Source organism: Cryptomeria japonica, chromosome 7 (assembly GCF_030272615.1).
Source record: "Cryptomeria japonica chromosome 7, Sugi_1.0, whole genome shotgun sequence".
Lineage (NCBI taxonomy): Eukaryota > Viridiplantae > Streptophyta > Pinopsida > Cupressales > Cupressaceae > Cryptomeria > Cryptomeria japonica.
This window is the reverse complement of record NC_081411.1, coordinates 822,207,265-822,225,535: the sequence shown is the minus strand read 5'-3', so window position 1 is coordinate 822,225,535 and position 18,271 is coordinate 822,207,265. Positions and strand designations below refer to the sequence as shown.

The 18,271-nt window shown below is 38.3% G+C and overlaps 1 protein-coding gene across 1 annotated transcript; it reads right to left on the bottom strand.

Moving 5' to 3' along the window:
* Positions 1-6,889: 6,889 nt before the first annotated feature.
* On the bottom strand, positions 6,890-8,199 carry LOC131857021 (uncharacterized). Its single transcript, XM_059209008.1, has 2 exons — positions 7,437-8,199; positions 6,890-7,278 (listed from the first exon to the last, which is right to left on the bottom strand). Exons 1-2 carry the CDS (start codon positions 8,197-8,199, stop codon positions 6,890-6,892), a joined length of 1,152 nt encoding a protein of 383 aa, XP_059064991.1.
* Positions 8,200-18,271: the final 10,072 nt, after the last annotated feature.

Below are 18,271 nucleotides of genomic sequence, written 5' to 3'. Positions count from 1 at the left end.
CTTTGTCGAGGTCTCTCAACAAACACAACAAGAATCCTTCGAACCCGGTGCTTCATTGTGGCCTCATTCTTCTCATTTATGAGCACTGCAAAATCCTTGCCATTCAGGAAAACAAGAGGTTGTTGCTTCTCCAGGGAAGGGCAAGAGAAAGCTGGAGGAAGGCGGACCCAGCAAGGAAGAGTCAATTCAGAGCAAAAAGAGCAAGAGTGCTACAAGGATGAAAACCCAAGAGGACAAGAACGACACAAAGGAAACCAGAAAAGATGGCAGTGAAATGGAAACGAATGAGTTTGGAGGTGAGGAAAGTTGGAAAGATGAAGATGTGGGAGTAGAGGAAGATGAAGTTGAGGACATGTCTGACCAAGATAGTCCAATTCACAGTGCTAGCTTATGCGATGTCAACAGCTAGCCTATGGTGGAGAAGGATGATAAGGTTAATGAGGAAAAAGATATGGATTTTGAGAGGGAGAAGAATAAGGAACCCGAGAAGGAAACGACTAAGGAAAGTCTGAGTAAGGATAAGGAGGGTGTTGGAGAAGGGTTATTCTCGGATAACCTCAAAAACCTCACCGAGGCTAGATTGGGTTTTGACAGATGGACATATGATTTTTTGAAGAATTTGGGAAAAAATGGGAAGCAGGTGGATGAGAAAAGGAAGGCAGATGATAGGAACCAAAAGCAATGGAAGCAAGACATAGAGGAAAAAGCTAAGAAGATGGAAGCTCAAATTGACTATCTGGAAGAAGGTAAAGTGGCAATGAAAAACCTGTTGGGAATGATTCTGAATATCTTGTCTATTGTTACTAAGAACCTAGAGGAAATCTCTAAGGTCCTTGAAAGCTCCAGCTCTCCCAAACCAGTGGTGGACCTCGATATTGATGAAGATGCTATCGAGATTGGGAGTGGGGAATCTACGCCTGGTCGAGCAACAAAGAGAACTAGAGCGAGCTTGAAGAAAGCTATTGTGGCGTCTGCTAAGGAAATCCCTAATCTTAGGGATAATATCAAAGAACTGTATGGGATTAGCAGTAACTTGGCTAATGCCCTAAAAAACATAAATTAGTTCCTTTTCTGTGCTTTGTCTGGTTTGGCTGGTTTTTCGGGGCTTTTTCGCTGGTTTTTTCTAGTTGCTTTGCTGATTTTTCTTATGTATGTTCCTTTTAGTTTCTTAATACTATTCTCTCGTAAGGATATTTTGTAATAGGGTTTCGAGGCCCCTTCAAATCCTATTTTTGCCTTAATAAAAAACATATATAAATTGTTAAATTATTTAGTATTCTAGTGAAAACATTTATTCTCATTCTTTTTTTTATCATAGTTTTCAAATTTAGAAATGAATGACAAATAAATCTTATTATCGATCTAGAACATTAAAAATTATGTACAAGCAATAGACCCTTATTATCTAGTGGTGAAGTTGAATGGTTCTTAATGTGTCCATTAGGGATTAAGTCTTGTAAAGTTCAAGGCTCTAACATCATACATAACAAGATCAGGGTCGTCCTTTCGCCGAATTTGATGGAATGGATAACCATCAATCCTTCACTCTCAGCTGAGCAAAATTTTCAACCTAAAACTAAACTAAACTCGTGCTCTAGGATCATGTCTTGCAGAGTGCAAGGCTCAAAGATCATAAGGGATGCAACTAGGATCATACCTTTAATGAATTTAATGTAATGGATACCCCTCAATTCTTAGCTCTCAACTGAGAAGATTTCAGCCTAAAGCTCGCACTCTTATGTTTTTTATTATAAAGCAGCCAAAACAAGGGGGCTGACCCGAAGACACAGAAAAAAAGCACTACCAACACACAGACACAGCTGCCTAAAGACAGTCAGCCAATCCCTACTTTAGTCCTCAAAAACAAAAATTGCCTACCGCTAATGGATAACCCAAGATTGAAAACAATCTCATCCAAAAAGCATCTTAAGCAGCAGTAAACTAGCATATTGTTTAAACTATAAAAACTATTAAAAGTAGCAAGATTACCATGGAACTAGTCATTCCAGCGAAAAAAACTATGACAAAAAGGAAAAGTTTCAACCATTAATCATGTTTTTCAGCACCCATGTGCTTAGAGAGCATAAGCACGGTCCAGTCTTCTGCTAGGAACTGGAACAGTTCCTTAGTGGTGTCGCTTTCCAGCCCGCCCTGTTCAGCCTTTTCCTAGTGGAGCAAGCACAGAGAGGTAGCCGAAGAGTGCATAACTTTGACAACAAATTTTCCTATTTTGTTGACATAGGACTCCAGATACTCCAGTTTTTTCTTAACACCATTTAAGTGATCAGAGATAGCATTTCAACCCATACACTGCACCACCTCTTCCTTCTCCCCACCATCTGCACCAGTCTGCCCACCTTCAGAATTCCTTTCGTCCCCCTCAGAGGTATGTGGTGGGGAAGTGTTAGAAACAGGGGAGGTGATCTTAATATCCTCCTTGAATGTCTCAGAGTTGGGGACATTTGTGCCCAATTTGGAGGAATCTAAGCCCTTCATAGCCTCCATTTCCTTCTCCCCCTTTTCACTTTCCACTTTCTCATAGTCATCCTCTTCCTCATTAGCATAATTCTTTCTCACAACGATTTGCTTCATCCGGGGATTGTTAGCAAACCTATGGGACCTTCGCGAGGTAATACCATCCTCCGCATCAGACTTGACAAGAAGGATTTTAGGCTCCTTTCTGGGTTTCTTGGTGGTGAGTTTCGCAGTAGAAGGCGTCATGGACTATCATGGACCAAATGTCCTTGATGACGTTGTTGATCATCCAACTAACCCCTGAAACTCCTTTAGTTGCCTCAATAATCAACTTAGAGTCCCCTTCAATGATCAGTCTTTTAGCATTGATACCGAGAGGTAGCTTAATCCCCCAGAAGAGAACAAGGGCTTCAGCCATGTTGCTCGAGACAGAGTCAAAAATTCCCACATAGGCCAAAACCAGGTTACCCATGCTGTCCCTGATAATTCCACCTCCTTCCGCAAAACCACTACGAGCAGCACCGTCAAAATTAAGTTTGAGCCATGGGGGGGGGGGTGTTGACCATCTAGTATTAAGCCTCTCCATTTTTTTTGAATTGTCATATCAAATGAAGTTGTTTGGCAGATTCCATGTTCTAATCCAATTGCGATCCAAAACCATAGGGGTAGATTGCGGAGTTTTCCATTTGTAGATCAGGGAGTTCTCTCTGAGGAGCTTCTCAGCTATGTCAGCCACCGTGTCAACCGAGTTGTTGGTATCACAGAAGATTCGATTATCCCTTTCCTTCCAGATATGCCAACAAATGTGGGGAGGTATGAGTCTCCAAAAAAGACTAATCGGCAGGTGAGCGGAGCGACACTTCCAGTTGCTGATAAACTACTGCAGGTCTTCTAAGAAGGCCCAAGCCAAATTAATTTTTTGTAAAATTTTGTGCCAGACCATAGAAGCGAAGGGGCAATGGATAAAGAGGCGATTTATGCTTTCCTCTGCACAATTACACATGACACACTTATTAGCTACCAGAATCCCCTCCTTTTAAGATTATCAATAGTAAGGATCTTCCCGTGAAGGGTCATCCACCAAAAGAAGTTAACTCTAGGGATGAGCTGAGAGTTCCAAACTTCTCTCCAGCTGTAGCAATAATTCATGGGGGAAAACAAGAGATTTTAGGCCGATTTAACATTGAAAGTCCCTAAGGGGTTCGCAGCCTAGACAAGTTTATCAGTGTGAGTGAAACAGGGGATCCTGATCCTCTCAAGAAGGGACTGTAACTCTCCAGCCAAATGGGCCCACTGGGGGTTGTTGCCCAGACCATCAGCGAGCCTTAACCAACAACGGGAGGGAGAGATGTAGTTTATCACAAGAGAGCCTAATGAGTCCTTGAGACAACTGAAACAAGAGGAGGCAAGGGGTCTGTCGCCAATCCAACTGTCCTCCTAGAATTTGATCTTCTCACCATTGCCAACTTGCCATTTTAGATCATGTTTGAGCTGCTTCCTGTTCTTTACAATGTTGTTCCATATCTTAGACCCTGGAGGGAGCTCATTGGAAGAAAGGAGGGAGTAGAAGGGGGTGTGATTGAATTTCTTGGCCCTTATAATCTTGCTCCAGTCAGTTTTTTCCTCCATAAGGTTCCATCCAATTTTAGTCAACAAGGCTTTATTCAGATCAGAATTTTTTCTAATCCCTAGACCTCCCATGTACTTAGGTTTGCACACCATCTCCCAATTGACTAAGCTAATTTTGGCCTTTTCCTCCAACCCAGTCCATTGAAAACTTCTTTGTATTTTCTCGATTTTCTTAGCCATAGCAATGGAAATCTTGAAAAGAGAAAGAAAGTAGACTGGGACACCTTGAAGAGAGGCCGACAAAAGCTGGAGTTTACCCGCACTACTCAGAGTTTTTCGGGTCCAGCCAGCAAGTTTCTTTTGCATTCTTTCTAAGATTGATTCCCAAAATTGGGAGGTGACCTCCTTAATAGTGAGGGGGAGACCCAAGTAGGAATTAGGGAGATCAGCTACACAACACCCAAAGATTTGCATAAGTTTACCCTAGAGGTTTCTATTCGTGTTGAAAAAGTAAATTTTGCTCTTGCAATAGTTGATAAGTTGACCAAAGGCAAGGGCATACTCCTCTAGCAGATGTTTCCATTCTTTAGCTTCTATCACAGACGATTGGCCGAAAAGGAAGGTGTCATCAACAAATTGCTACAAAACCATAGGAGGAAGGGTGGAAGCAACTTTCACCCCCGAGATTCTTCTGGTCCTGATTAAATTGGAGAAATTCCTACTCAAGACTTCTGCTACCATAATGAACAAGTAAGGTGAGAGAGGGTCCCCCTGCCTTAGCCCCTTCCCAACCTTAAAGAAACCCCAAGGGGTGTCATTGACAATCATCGAATAGTGAACACTTTCCACCGCCACCCTGATAATATTGATGAATCTTTCCTGGAAACCCATCTTAGAAAGGACAACATACAAGAACTTCCAATTAACTTTATCATAAGCCTTAGAGATGTCAAGTTTGAGAGCCATACCTGGCTTGCAATTTCTCTCCATGGAGTGGATGACCTCATGGGTAGTAATGACTACATCAAGAATTTGCCTACCCGGGACAAAACCTCTTTGAGAGGGGCTGATGCACTTATTAAGAAGGGGTTTAATTATGTTGACAACAAATTTAGAGAAAATTTTATAGACCGAGTTACACAGGCTGATGGGCTGATAGTCAGTCATAAGCTTCGGGTCAGGAACTTTGGGCACCAAAACAATGAAAGTGTTATTCAATTTCTTCAGGAGGTTTCCACTACGTATGAAGTCCTTGGTAGCTTTAGTTAGATTATACTTCACTGTTTCCCAGAAGACCTGAAAGAAAGCAAGGGGGAAGCCATCAGGTCCAGGGGCCTTAAAGGCAACCATAGCAAAAACCGTTTCTTTAACTTCCTCTTCGGACACTCGGCTCATCAGCAGCTCATTATCAACCTCATTTAGGACTTGAGGGATGAGATTGATGAGCCTTTCACTAACCTCAATAGGTTCACTGGCCCTATCATTCGTGTAGGCATTAGCAAAGTAGAGGGGAGCCCATTGACCAATTACATTATACCCCACCAATTCCTCATTTCTGCTATTGAGAATGGATCAAATAGTGTTCCTCCTTTTGTGCTTTGAAGTCGATCTGTGAAAGAAGGAGGTGATCCTATCCCCCTCAGTTAGCCATTGGATCCTGAATCTCTGCTTCCAGTAAATTTCCTCAAGGTTCATGATTTATTTCCATTTATGTCTCCAAACCTCCTCCTCTTTATGTATGTCCATAGAGGAGGTCCCCTCTGCAATGGTCCTCTGGAGGCGGTCCAAATTAGTTTCAGCTTCCTTCTTTCTCTTGAAGATATCCCCAAAGGAAGAAATGCTCCAGGCTCTGACCTCCCATTTGATAATTTCCAACTTTTTAGCAATTATGAACATAGTCGAACCTTGAACATGGGAGTTCCACCAGTTTTGTATGCATTGTTTGAAGTTCGGGTGGGAGTGCCACATGATCTCATACCTAAAGGGTGAGGGGCCAGGGTCTGCTTGTCAACGCAAGAGAGGAGGATCAGGGAGTGGTCATAGATAGTGCGCGGGAGAGACAAGAGAGATGAATTGATGCCAGTGTTCCACTTAGCAGAGATCAGAAACCTATCCAGCCTGACCTAAATCAGATTGGTGCCTTTTCTGTTGTTAGACTAGGTGAAAGGATTCCCTTGAAGGTCAAGATCAAGTAACTCATTATTTCTAATGAAGGCAAAAAAGTCAAGCATACTCTCACTGTAATCAATTATACCTCCTAACTTTTCAGAGGGAAAAAGGGGGGTGTTAAAATCCCCAGCTAACATAAACAAGTTCTCCCTATTATTAGTCAAGAAGGTAGTGATTTCCTCCTAGATCAAAGCCCAACCATGTCTAGTATTAGGAGCATAAATGTTGAATAAGAACCAAGAGAAGTTATTCATAGTGAACCTGGTGGCAAGAAAGCTGTGAGAAGAGCCAACTGCTAACCCATTCAGCTTGCTCTTATTCCAAAGAGTAGCAATTCCCTTTGAAGAACCTTCCGCCTCTTCATAATGAAAGGCAACACCCGACCATAAACTGTCAACAAGCATAGCAAAATTTTGGTAAGTCATTTTCACCTCCTGGATTAGGATAATATCAACTCTATTGGTGAGTATTCTTTGCTTAAGAGCATACTTCTTTTGGGGGCTATTTAAACCCCTTAAGTTCCATGAAAGGAACTTCATTTCTTGCCCTTCTGAGTTGTCTCCAGAGTTAATTGCCTTCCACTGGCAATTTCCCTGGCCATTGCCTTAGTTCTGAGGGTCCTCTCAGAGGGTCTGCCTGGTTCAGGGTCGTTTCCCACATCCACCTTCTTATTTCTTTAAGTTTTTCTTTTTGGTTCCTGCCATTCCCCTTTTTCCTTATCCGCTGGCGATGACGAGGCAAAGCGATTACCATGAGAGAGAGTAGTAATATCCCCAGTAGAACTGGTAGCAGACGAAGAGGAGGTCGGGTCCAGACCAATCCCTATGGTAGGCGAGGCCTCAACACCAGTGCTCCAGATACTCCTCCCACAACTTCCCACTGAGTTGGGTATCAACTGCATGATTACTAGCGGAGTGGATTCATTGTGCCCTTTCTTATCATTGAGACTCGCTTCCTCTTTAAGACCTTCTTGTTCTATCTTCGCTTGGGGGATCTCTCCTTCTTTTAGCTCCGGGCCCAAGAATCTCCTTGAGGGGGAAGGAACCTTCTTGGAGTCAGGGGTAACTATCATATTAAGAATACAAGCCAAGAAGGGGTAGCCTTCCTCAGTGGTATCTTGAGGACCCACCTTTCCCATCAGGTCCTCGGTCTGACCCACAGTATTGTTGGAAGCCGGGGGGTTGGGGGGGTAACATTCTTGGTTGTCTCCTCGATGACAATACCTGTGGACGACAACTTCTCCTTTAGCTTTTCCTCCGGAGGTTGCGGGGTGAGACAGTCTGCAATAACATGACCATGTTTGCCACACCTTTGACAATACAAGGAGGCGTTCTCATAGACAATAGCCTGTGTCCATTTACCCCATTTGGATTTAAGGGCAATGAAATTAGGGAGGGCATTGTTAATAACCACATTCACACAAAGGTGAGCATAAACAAGTCTGGACTTCTGCATTGTCACATTGTCGACAACAACAAACTGACCAAACGAGTTACCAATCCATCTAAAAATGATATCGTCCCAAAATTCCAGAGGGAGGCCCGAGAGTGTGATCCAAACCGGCGCCAGTCTAAGGAGGTCCGTATTTGGGTCAAACCCCGACTTCCACTTGGAGAGAGCAAGGCAATGTTTACCATAAGACCATGAACTAGACATAATATAGACGAAGTCTTCTTCTGCAGTAAATCTAAAAAGGAAGAGACCACCTGACATAACAGAGTTCGAGACACTACCTTTGATTTTCCATTTGGAACCAACCCATCTTCTGACCATGTCTATAGTGGGTATGAAGGCTAAGAATCTTCCTACTAGGCATAGGTGAAGGGAGGAAGCAATATTATCCATGATATTGTCTGGGAGGCAAATCTCAAGGCCCTCCTCACCAGCAGTAACTTTAGGCAGCAGCGTCGAAATCTTTGACTTGCAGTTACCAACAAGGGCACCTTTCCAGGAACTCTCTTGAGCTTCCCCAGGCAAAGGTCCCATAGCCTGAGTCTTGGGATTCTTTTTGGGGTAATCCAAGTTGGGGGCCTCGTGCAGTACCACATTGCAAGCATCAACTGAGGGAGCCCACCCAACTCCTTGGGCGCACAACAGAAGAGTCAGATCCGGACAAATCTACAAGTTCCCCAAGGGAGGTCAGGATCCATGGAGGTCTGGCCCTCCCCAACATAAACGACAGGCATAGCAGGAATTCAAAAAAAGTTGCAAAATGAGAAAGTTACAGAATGGGAAAGTTGCAATTGTTCACCTATTATACTTTGAATTGTTGACCTTGAAGAAAGTACTCTTATGTTAAATACCTTAATTCTTTGTATATGATATTGAAATAAATGATCCCAAAAAAAAACAAATACGTGCCCTTTTAAAAACTTTTTGGGAATAGTGTTCTAATACATTTGATTAATATTTCATTACAAAAATGGGTGTCATTGAATGTGGAGAGAGAAGAGTAAGGTGGCAATTATGATAAAACGTGGAGGAGAAAGTTGCATGCAATTCATTCCATCTGTCGACGTAGTGAATTTATGAAGGAAAGAGTGTGCGAATGCAAATGATTGTGTGTGTCTCTGTGTGTTTTGTGAAAAATGGCGGAGTGGGCTTCCATTGGCATAGCTGTGGTTTTATTTGTTCTTCTGTCACCTGGTCTCCTCATTCAAATTCCGGGAGATGGCAGAATTGTTGAATTTGCTCCAAGAAGTGTGGGTGCTGCCTCTGTTTTTGTACATGCCTTGATTTTTCTTCTTCTCATGTATCTCTTCCAGCTTGCCTTTGGAATTTAATGCTTCTTTTCTATCATCTCTGTAATAAGGTAGTTTTGCTTCACTACATTTTGGTGGAGGTCAAATAAATTGCAAATTATGTAGAAGCTGTGATAAATGTACATACACATTGTCACTGTCAAAACTGGTTATTGTAAATGGCAAGCTTATGTTTGACAGCCAAATGTAGCCCCCAAAAGTATTCCTAAGTTAATTTACTGCTTTAATATTTCAGTTGTATAATACATTATTTATTCTTCATCATTAAATTTATGGTTATGTTATAGTGTAATCTTTCATGTCATGTTTGTCTTGGTAGTTATTATTGGCAGTTTTTAATTGGTGTTATGGTGTTACTTATTTGTTGCTTGTCTTTATATTTTTTTAAAGTTTTGTAAGAGGTTGGGCTCTTTGAAAAAAAGATTAAGAGTCAAAGGTCAGTGATGATAGATAATTAAATATTATTAAAACACTGTTAGTTTTTAGTTTACATATCCTAATAATAACAAGGAGGAGGATCAAGACTAAAGATTAAAGACATGCATTCGAATTTGGACTCATGCGTTTGGTTGTTTTACTAAAGACATGCATTGGAATTTGGAGTCGTGCATTTGGTTGTTTTACTTCCACTGATTTTGCTAAAAACTAAAGAGGTGATTTAGAATTGGGACTTATACATTTGGTTCTAATGATGTTGCAAATGGTTTTCTTAAATCAGAGTTATAGTTTCTATTTATTGGTGTTTTGAGATGAGTCACAATGTCGATTGATTGAATTGTAGTTGTAGTTAAATAATAGAAGTGATTTTTTAAAACATTTTTGGATGGTTTTGATTGTATTCTAATTGATGACACGTCTTTTGGTTTCACGTGAAATTCTTTTCATCTAGAGCTATGAACACCAGTGAGGTCACAAATGGCCCAACAAAGATACAAGGCCTTTTCATCTAGAGCTATGAACACCAGTGAGGTCACAAATGGCCCAACAAAGATACAAGGCCTAGGCCTGCAAACACAGTCAGTGGTCGCTTCACCAATGAAGTATTTTAATCGCGGCCCTTTGGTTTCACGTGAAATTCTTTTCATCTAGAGCTATGAACACCAGTGAGGTCACAAATGGCCCAACAAAGATACAAGGCCTAGGCCTGCAAACACAGTCAGTGGTCGCTTCACCAATGAAGTATTTTAATTGCGACACTACATGTCAGAAGACAAAAATACACTTCAAAATGAAGTATTTTAATCACGACATTACACTTCAAAGACAAAAATACATTGGGGAGATTCGAAGACCAACACTCCATGTCAATAATAACTACACTCCGAAGACAAAAATACATTGGAGAGATTCGAAGACCAACACTCCATGTCAATAATAACTCCTACTATTAGGCCATCCACCATCTACCTCTTCTAATAAAACTTTATTTCCTTTTCAAAAATAGATATTTTGAAACATTCATAAGAGATATTAATATAATTTAAAATATAAGAAAATGTTTTATTACATGTTTTGAGTGCCCCACTTGAAAATTTGTAAGAATAAAATAATAAGATCTAATACATAGCATCCATAAAGAATCGAGATGATGAACACAACTCTCTATGAAAAAAGAACAAAAGTGAGTGGTGAACACAATTGCACTTGCATGCTTTGTAGGGCCTACGATCTCTAACAAAAATCTAGGTGGTCAAAAGAATTTGGTAGTAGAGAACAAATTCATTCTTATTTAGTAGAGTGGTTGTTAGGTGATTCTCCTTGAAGGAGCACATAATCAACTAGCTTGATTTCATTATAGGTTGGTGAAAGTTTTTAGAGTAGTTACTATTTCTTGTGGTTCTTTCTTCTCATTGGTTGCAGGTGAGAATGTTTTGGAATAAATATTTCATTATTCTATAATACCTCTTACATTTGGAAGTCAAGTCAAGTATATTTAGATCAATAGATATCTTGCAAGGTCCTTTCTAGAAGATCTAGTAGTTTTATATGCCTACTTCTAGGGATTTTTTAATTCCACGTGTCTCATGTTGAAAGATAAAGATAATATTTTAACGAAGAGATCTTAGAAGTTTTTTTAGTTTTTTATAAATTCTTATCTGATCCAATGATAAGAAAAGTTCTAAACCAATCTACCTATTCATTTATAGATGCCATCTATTTTTAAACAAAAGGTTAAATGCACCTTTATTGCCTATGATGCAAAATTGACATAATCAACATAAACAGATAGATACATAGGAGTACATATTGGGGAATGAGAGACTGAAAGGAACTTGTCACTGAAATCTGAGCCTAAAAGAGAGACATTTTGCAACTAGGAGCCATAGTCCTCATATTTGGTATTAAAAGCCTTCAAATTGTTTTCCCTCCAAATTTTTGATTAATTGGCAAGACTATGGGACTCATTGACATAGTCTAGGGGTTTTCACCTATGCCGACTCTGAAAATGTGTATCTTTGTCTAAACTTTCTAGATCTATCTCTCTTTCATTAGAATTGTCACCGACCACAAAAAAGAGAGGAAAAGTGTTGGGTTGTATAGGTTTTTTCCTAAGTCAAATCAGTGGTAGTTGTTAACCTCCACTACATCCATGATTGATTGGAAAGAGAGTTTTCCCTTGATAAGGTAGATGCTGAATCTAAAATGAAACTAAAGCTAAAATGAAATGTTGAATTTAAGTGTCAAAATGAAATGATTATACTTTTGATTGGTGATGCAATGCTCTTTAGATAAGTCCTCCAAATGCCCTCCAAATGTAACTGATGCAACAACATGATAAATCATAATAATATACTTGAAGACAATTTGTTGTAGCTTGATGCTCCCTGTACTCAAATTTGTGCTTCATAAAAGATTATTTCATCTTGAATTGGAATGATTGAATTTCTAGGTTGAAGATCCTTAAAATGAATTAAAGGTGATGTCTTATATAGATTTATCAAGGTATTTTTTCATTAGACTGACTTACAATGGTTATTTCCACAAAATGAGACTAAATTCAACAATGTTAAGGCCAACATGTTTATCTCCCAAAATTTCGGCCAAAATGCATAAGACATTTTGAACTTTCAAATAGTATCTTGACAAAATAGGCCCCACTTTTGCAAGAGGTGAGATAATGGGTCCCTAATATTGAATCTAAAAATGTCTTGTGGAGTAATGACATTTAAGTGGGGAATAAAGTGCCTTGAAATTTAAAATAGGATAGAACCTTAAATAAGCTTGAAATGACATAGGAGAAGGCACACTAAAACAAGGGCCCAAAAGAGGAATGTGAAATTGTAAGGGATTACAATTTATGACACTATGTAATATCTACTTGATGGGATGCGATCCATCTATTCTACTCCTATCCTAGATTATATGTTTTCAATATGAAGCTCTGCAAGATCTTTGCTATGAAGTGTGGTATTTTTTATGGTGACTATGTCTACACTTGCTCCTTTCCTACTAACAATTTTCAAATGAGAGATTCAATATCTGCCTATCCAAGCATATATATTGTTAAACATCCCAAGGTATAGTGTTGTAGAGAAAATATCAATATCTACATCTAGATTCATATGAATAACAAATGTCCTTGACACTATCAAGATGGTTACACCAATAATAATGTCCATAGAATATATTCATAGTTGTTTGAGCTCATTGATGAAAAACATACCTAAATATCTTATTGATTTTCAATCTTTAGGAATACAATGATATACTTCTCCATAAATGTTCAAATTTTTGTCATGACCACTAGCTTATTTATGTTATATTTCTTAGAAGCTCTTTAACAATCACAAGGAACATCTAATTAAATTGTATGAAATTACATTAAATACTAGCTTCTTTCATTTCTCAGATTTCCTAAATGCCAACTCCAATATATCTTTATGAGGAATTATTTTTTGTCTTGTGAGGATCTAGGATAATTGTGAATGATATGAAAATGTGAATCAAAATAATGGAAACAAATACAATTCAATATCCAAACTCACAAATCTACACAAGCATGAAATTAAATTGTAGGAAATTACATTAAATACTAGCTTCTTTCATTTCTCAGGTTTCCTAAATGCCAACTCCAATATATCTTCATGAGGAATTATTTTTGGTCTTGGGAGGATCTAGGATAACTGTGAATGATATGAAAATGTGAATCAAAATAATGAAAACAAATACAATTCAATATCCAAACTAAAAAATCCACAAAAACAGGAAACAAAATCTAATATCTATGCATAAAATCAAATGACAAACAATTATACCATCAAAAGACCTTTTAAGAGACTCCATTGTTGCTTGAGACTTGCTTGAATGCTTTGGTATGTGGGTTACCCTTCAAAATAACATAATCATGATTGAAAAATGAAGGATAGATGCTTGATAATTTGACTATAGTGTAGATGCTCCAAAATGTGAGATAGAAAATGAGGGGGTGAAGGTCTTATTTATACACTTCACATACATTTGATCAATGGTAGGGATTAAGAGGCAAAATCAATAGTTGAGAAATGTTGAGAGTGTATGACCTATGATGCACATAGATTGATAAGGTGGAGGGATAAGGTGAGGTGTAAATGCATAGGAAAAATAAATAAAATATTAATTTTATTTATTCAAGGTGGAAAATTAAATAAATTTATTGAATTTATTTAATTTGAGAGAAAATGTTAACTTTTATTAAGGGTGGGATCTAAAAGGCACATGAATTGATGAGGTGAAAGGATAAGGTGAGGTGTAAGTCAATAGAGAAAATAAATAAAATATTTATTTTATTTATTTTTAGGTAGAGAATCGATTAAATAATATTATTTAATTAATATTAGGAGAAATGTTAAAATTAATTTAATAAAAATTTAATTAATAAAGGCTAGAAAACTAATGTTAGGGATGCCATGATGAATATGTATAGTCAATTTTGGATGTGTACATTTTCCCCCGTCTTTGAGATAATGCTTTTTATGAAATTGTTTCAAAGAAAAATGATACTAATGATTATGCCTTAGTGACAAGACATAAGAAGGATGGATGGATGCTCTCTTGAGTGATTGGCTAGAAAAATACATTTCGGATCTCACTTTCAAAAGAGATGTGAAAGAAAAGTGTGTGCAAAAGGGGTGTGTGGATGCAACTAAATAGAACTATATGCAAGTTAACCCATTGATCACATGCAAGATGAAACACACAAACAGGTAGGAAAATGGAATTCAAATGTTCAAGATGGGTAGGATAAGATAGATGCAGATGAACGGATATTGTGCTTAGGTTATGCTAAATGTGAATAGTGATTGTATTTTGATATATAGAAAGGATTTTATTCATCAAGTTATAAGGAATCATGATGACTTTACATCTCTTGCATGGACTAGGACTCTACAAAAAAAAGGGTGTTCTTGCTCATACTAGGCACCACAAAACCCTATCAGAAGTGAGGAAGAGAATTATAACGATATTCCTAGTACACAAAGGGTGATCAATGACCTAGTAAAGATGAAACCTGTGCTATAAGCTATTCCAACACACACAAGAAAAATGGTGACCTGAGTAGTGTCACTAGAATGAACCACAAACATTGCATGCAAAAACACAAAGATCATGCCCCACTCTATGCACTTATAAATACACCAAGATATGGAAGATATAGGTGGTCTCAAGAAAGAATGAGAAATGGGATAAAAGATAAAGATCAAAGATCAAAAGCTCAAGGATCAAGATAAAATGATAAGTGGAAAAGATCATGAGACAAATCAACAAGAAAAAAGACCAAATGACAAACAGGTAAAATGTCCAAAACATCTATAACCAAAATCATATGCTTAGTGTAGATAAGATAGTGCTTGTATAAAAAAGATACATCTGTCAAGGTGTAGATAGATAAATTTAAGACCCAATATAGGAAGGATGCATCATGTCAAGACAAAGATAGCTTGATAGATAATGATAGACACGTGATCGATTAGGCAATAAAGATATGCAAGAAACAGGCTTAGAGCAACATCAATCTTTCACTCAATATTTTTATGAAAGCTTAAATGCTCTTGTCTCATGATACACATAATTTTGATCTTTCTTTTCTTTTCTTTTTTGTTTTGAATGTCAAATGATGTGATCTAAATCTCTTCCAAAGATGGTGACAAACGAGGATCAAACCCAATAAAAGGTCAAGACAAAGGTGCCCCCTGATTTGGAATATTTAATTTTTTTGGATTTCTTGGAATATTTATTTTTTAGATTTTTGGAATATGTGAATTGATAGGGAGCTTGGTAGGTAAGCACTCACAAGGCTAGTTTGCTAAAAAAGGATCAGTTTGTTACCAAAGACTTGTAGATTTTGTTGTGTATGATTGTTCAATCTGTCCTATGGTCATGATGCCAAGTGCTCAAGGTTTTCTTACGTAGCAAACTCCCTTACTAGTGATGGCTTCTCCCATGCTCCAAAATTACTCAAATTGCTTACCCTTCCATCCACACTTGCTTATGCTTGGTTCTTGGGGCCTTCAACCTTCAGTTTCAATGTGCACTAGGGGTCTTCCATATGGAAATGCAGGGGCAGCAAGGAGCTACTCACCATGAATGCTCATAAACTTGTTTTAGATCTATAACTCTCAATTTGCTCAAATTCTTTAAAAGGGCTCAACTACCCCCAAATGAGGTTGCACATTTTCTGTGGGTTCCAATTACACTTGTGGAATATTTGAAATGTTTCCATTGTGTTTCAAAAGCCTCCAAGTTCCATTTTCCCATCGGTTTCAAGCATTCTTCAAAAACTGTCATTTTGTTGTGTTATGCAGTCATAAAATTACAGTCATGAACAGTCATTAATAAATCTCAAAATATTAATCACCAGAACAATCTATTCGGTCAGATTATAGAAATGCTAGTTATAGATCTTTCCTCCAAGTTATAGAAAGATCCAATAGTTGAATCTAAAGTTGTGATGATTTTTGCAAAACAGGGCTAAAAAGGGCTACTAGCCTGTGAGGCCTAATTGACACTTTTTTTGTTTGTTCTGCTCAACGATGGTCTTTTTAACCACAAATAAAGTTGGGGATGGTGTTTAGGGAGTTTTTTCTCAAATATTTTTGAGGTTTAGCCCATTGTCTATGCAATTTTGGGACTGTCCACATTTTGTGGCATGTTTTAAGGGTTTGATAGGGTTTTTTTGCTTGCAACTTGGAAAACACTTCCAACTACTCCTTCCACACCTCTTCAAAGACTTAGGACCTCTGCCACCATGATAGGAACCATCTACAAACATTTCCTTGCAGTCATATTGCCAAACACTTGGCAAGCAAGTGGGAAAACAATAAAAAGCCACTATCACTGTCTTTAATTCTGCCTTTTTCCGGTCAATTACATGTCCCTTGAGGCCTGCAAGAAAGGAGTGTTTGGAAAGAAGAAAAAAAACTTGAAGAACTCTTCAATAATATCAATATTCATCTATTACATAGCCTTCAAGATGCAAGGCTTGGATTATGCTTCAACAAGCATTCCTTGGGCATTTTGCCATTTACAAAATCAGAAAACAGTGAACTCACTGTTTGGTTGCAAAAAGGAACAAGATTGAAATAAGAACAAGTCAAATAGCCATCTAAGAGGATCCTCAACATAATTTTCCAAATCTCTAGGCTCTTGTCACATTCATTTGCTCACTCAAATCATTTTTGAGTGCAAACTATGAGTGTTATTCAAATTACTAGCCAAATGACAAACACTTGCCTAGTATCCACTCAATGGCATCTTCAAACCATTCTTCTGGCACAAAAAGAAAGAAATATACATTATATACACATGGATCAACTCGGTAGAATCCATAGGAGGGATCCCAAACCTGGATCAACCAAGTTGATGCATCTTACAACTCCAAACCCTTGGTAGGGCAGCAGATTCCCAATTATGAAATAATTTTACACAAACCAATTTCCAAGGTAAACCAGTACAATAATCACTTGTAAAGCATTTAATGACCAATATAAACACTTTCTAGAAGGTACAATATGGATACCAATGCTATAGTATGGATTGTTACTCTAAGAAGCAAAGCAAGAGTGAAATAAACCAAAAGTTCATGATTTTTATTAAAAAGTACTTGCTCAAACAAAAACCAACCCTTTCCAAGGAAAATGGAGGCCTTATATATTTTCTCTAGTTGGTTTTCAATCCCTTGTATGGACATGAGGCTTCAATAACTTCCTTATGCAAGAAAAAGACAATTTTGACAACTTTCTTAAGCCAAATGACAACTTTTGTTGCTCCAAGGTGCAATTTTCACAATCTAACCTCATCAACTTGTCTAAACAACTTATACATGCTTAAAAACACCAAACAAACATGTTTCAATGCTCTTGAGGACATTAGGAGATCTTTTTGGCAATTTTCCATATTTTTGCCAAAAATTGTCAACTCAAGGACTGAAAAGCAAGATTTGATCTCTCAAGCCAAAAATGAGATCAAAACCACTACAAATGACTCAAAACAACCTAAAACAACAAAAACAACCTAACACAAGACTTTACAAACATATAAGCATGAAATACCCAAAAATGGAGTTTTGACTCAACTAGGTGCTCCTGCACCATACTCCCGTAAAAACAAAGAAGTCATGTGACTCCTTGGGGCAGCAAAGAAGAAGAAATGCCAATGTCAGATTTAGGTATCCAAGTGGCCTCTAAGATAGGTTGATCCTTCCACTTGACGAGATGCTCCATGTAGGTGTGATTCCTTGTCTTTTTGAGAACTCTGGAGTATAGAACCTGTTCAGCATGGGAAAAAGAAAGAGAAGGGAGAGAGAGATCAGAAAGGGAATGGGAAACATCTGAAACTCTTTGAACCTCCTCAGGTGGTTTCCCTTTGAAAGCAATTAGATCTGCAACATTAAAAATGGGGGACAAAGAAACATTAGTAGACAAATCAACTTTACAAGCATTAGACCCATACCTAGCCAAGATCTTGCAAGGGCCTATCCTCCTCATCTGAAGCTTGCTTGGAACTCCCTTTGTAGCCTTTCCTTATACCATCACATAGTCACCTATGACAAGCTGAACATCTCTCTTTGTAGCATCCACTCTTGCCTTCACCTTTTGAGAGGTATCTTGGAGAGCTTTCCTTACTTGCTCATGAACCTCCTTCATGGAGTGTGCCATGTCATCTACTGTCCCACTCTTTTGTTGCAAGTTAGTGATATCTCTCAACTCCATTATACCCCTTGGATGCATACTATAAACAACTTCAAATGGACTTTTACCTGTAGATCTGTTAACACTGTCATTGTAGGCATATTCTGCTTGAGGAATGAGCTGATCCCA

Bases quoted from the DNA above. Each gene is read 5' to 3' on its own strand.
- LOC131857021 (XM_059209008.1), bottom strand. From the start codon at position 8,199: ATGGGACCTTTGCCTGGGGAAGCTCAAGAGAGTTCCTGGAAAGGTGCC. The intron at 7,279-7,436 runs GTATTGTCATCG...TTAATATGATAG, and splicing joins GGAGAAGTTGTCGTCCACAG to TTACCCCTGACTCCAAGAAG.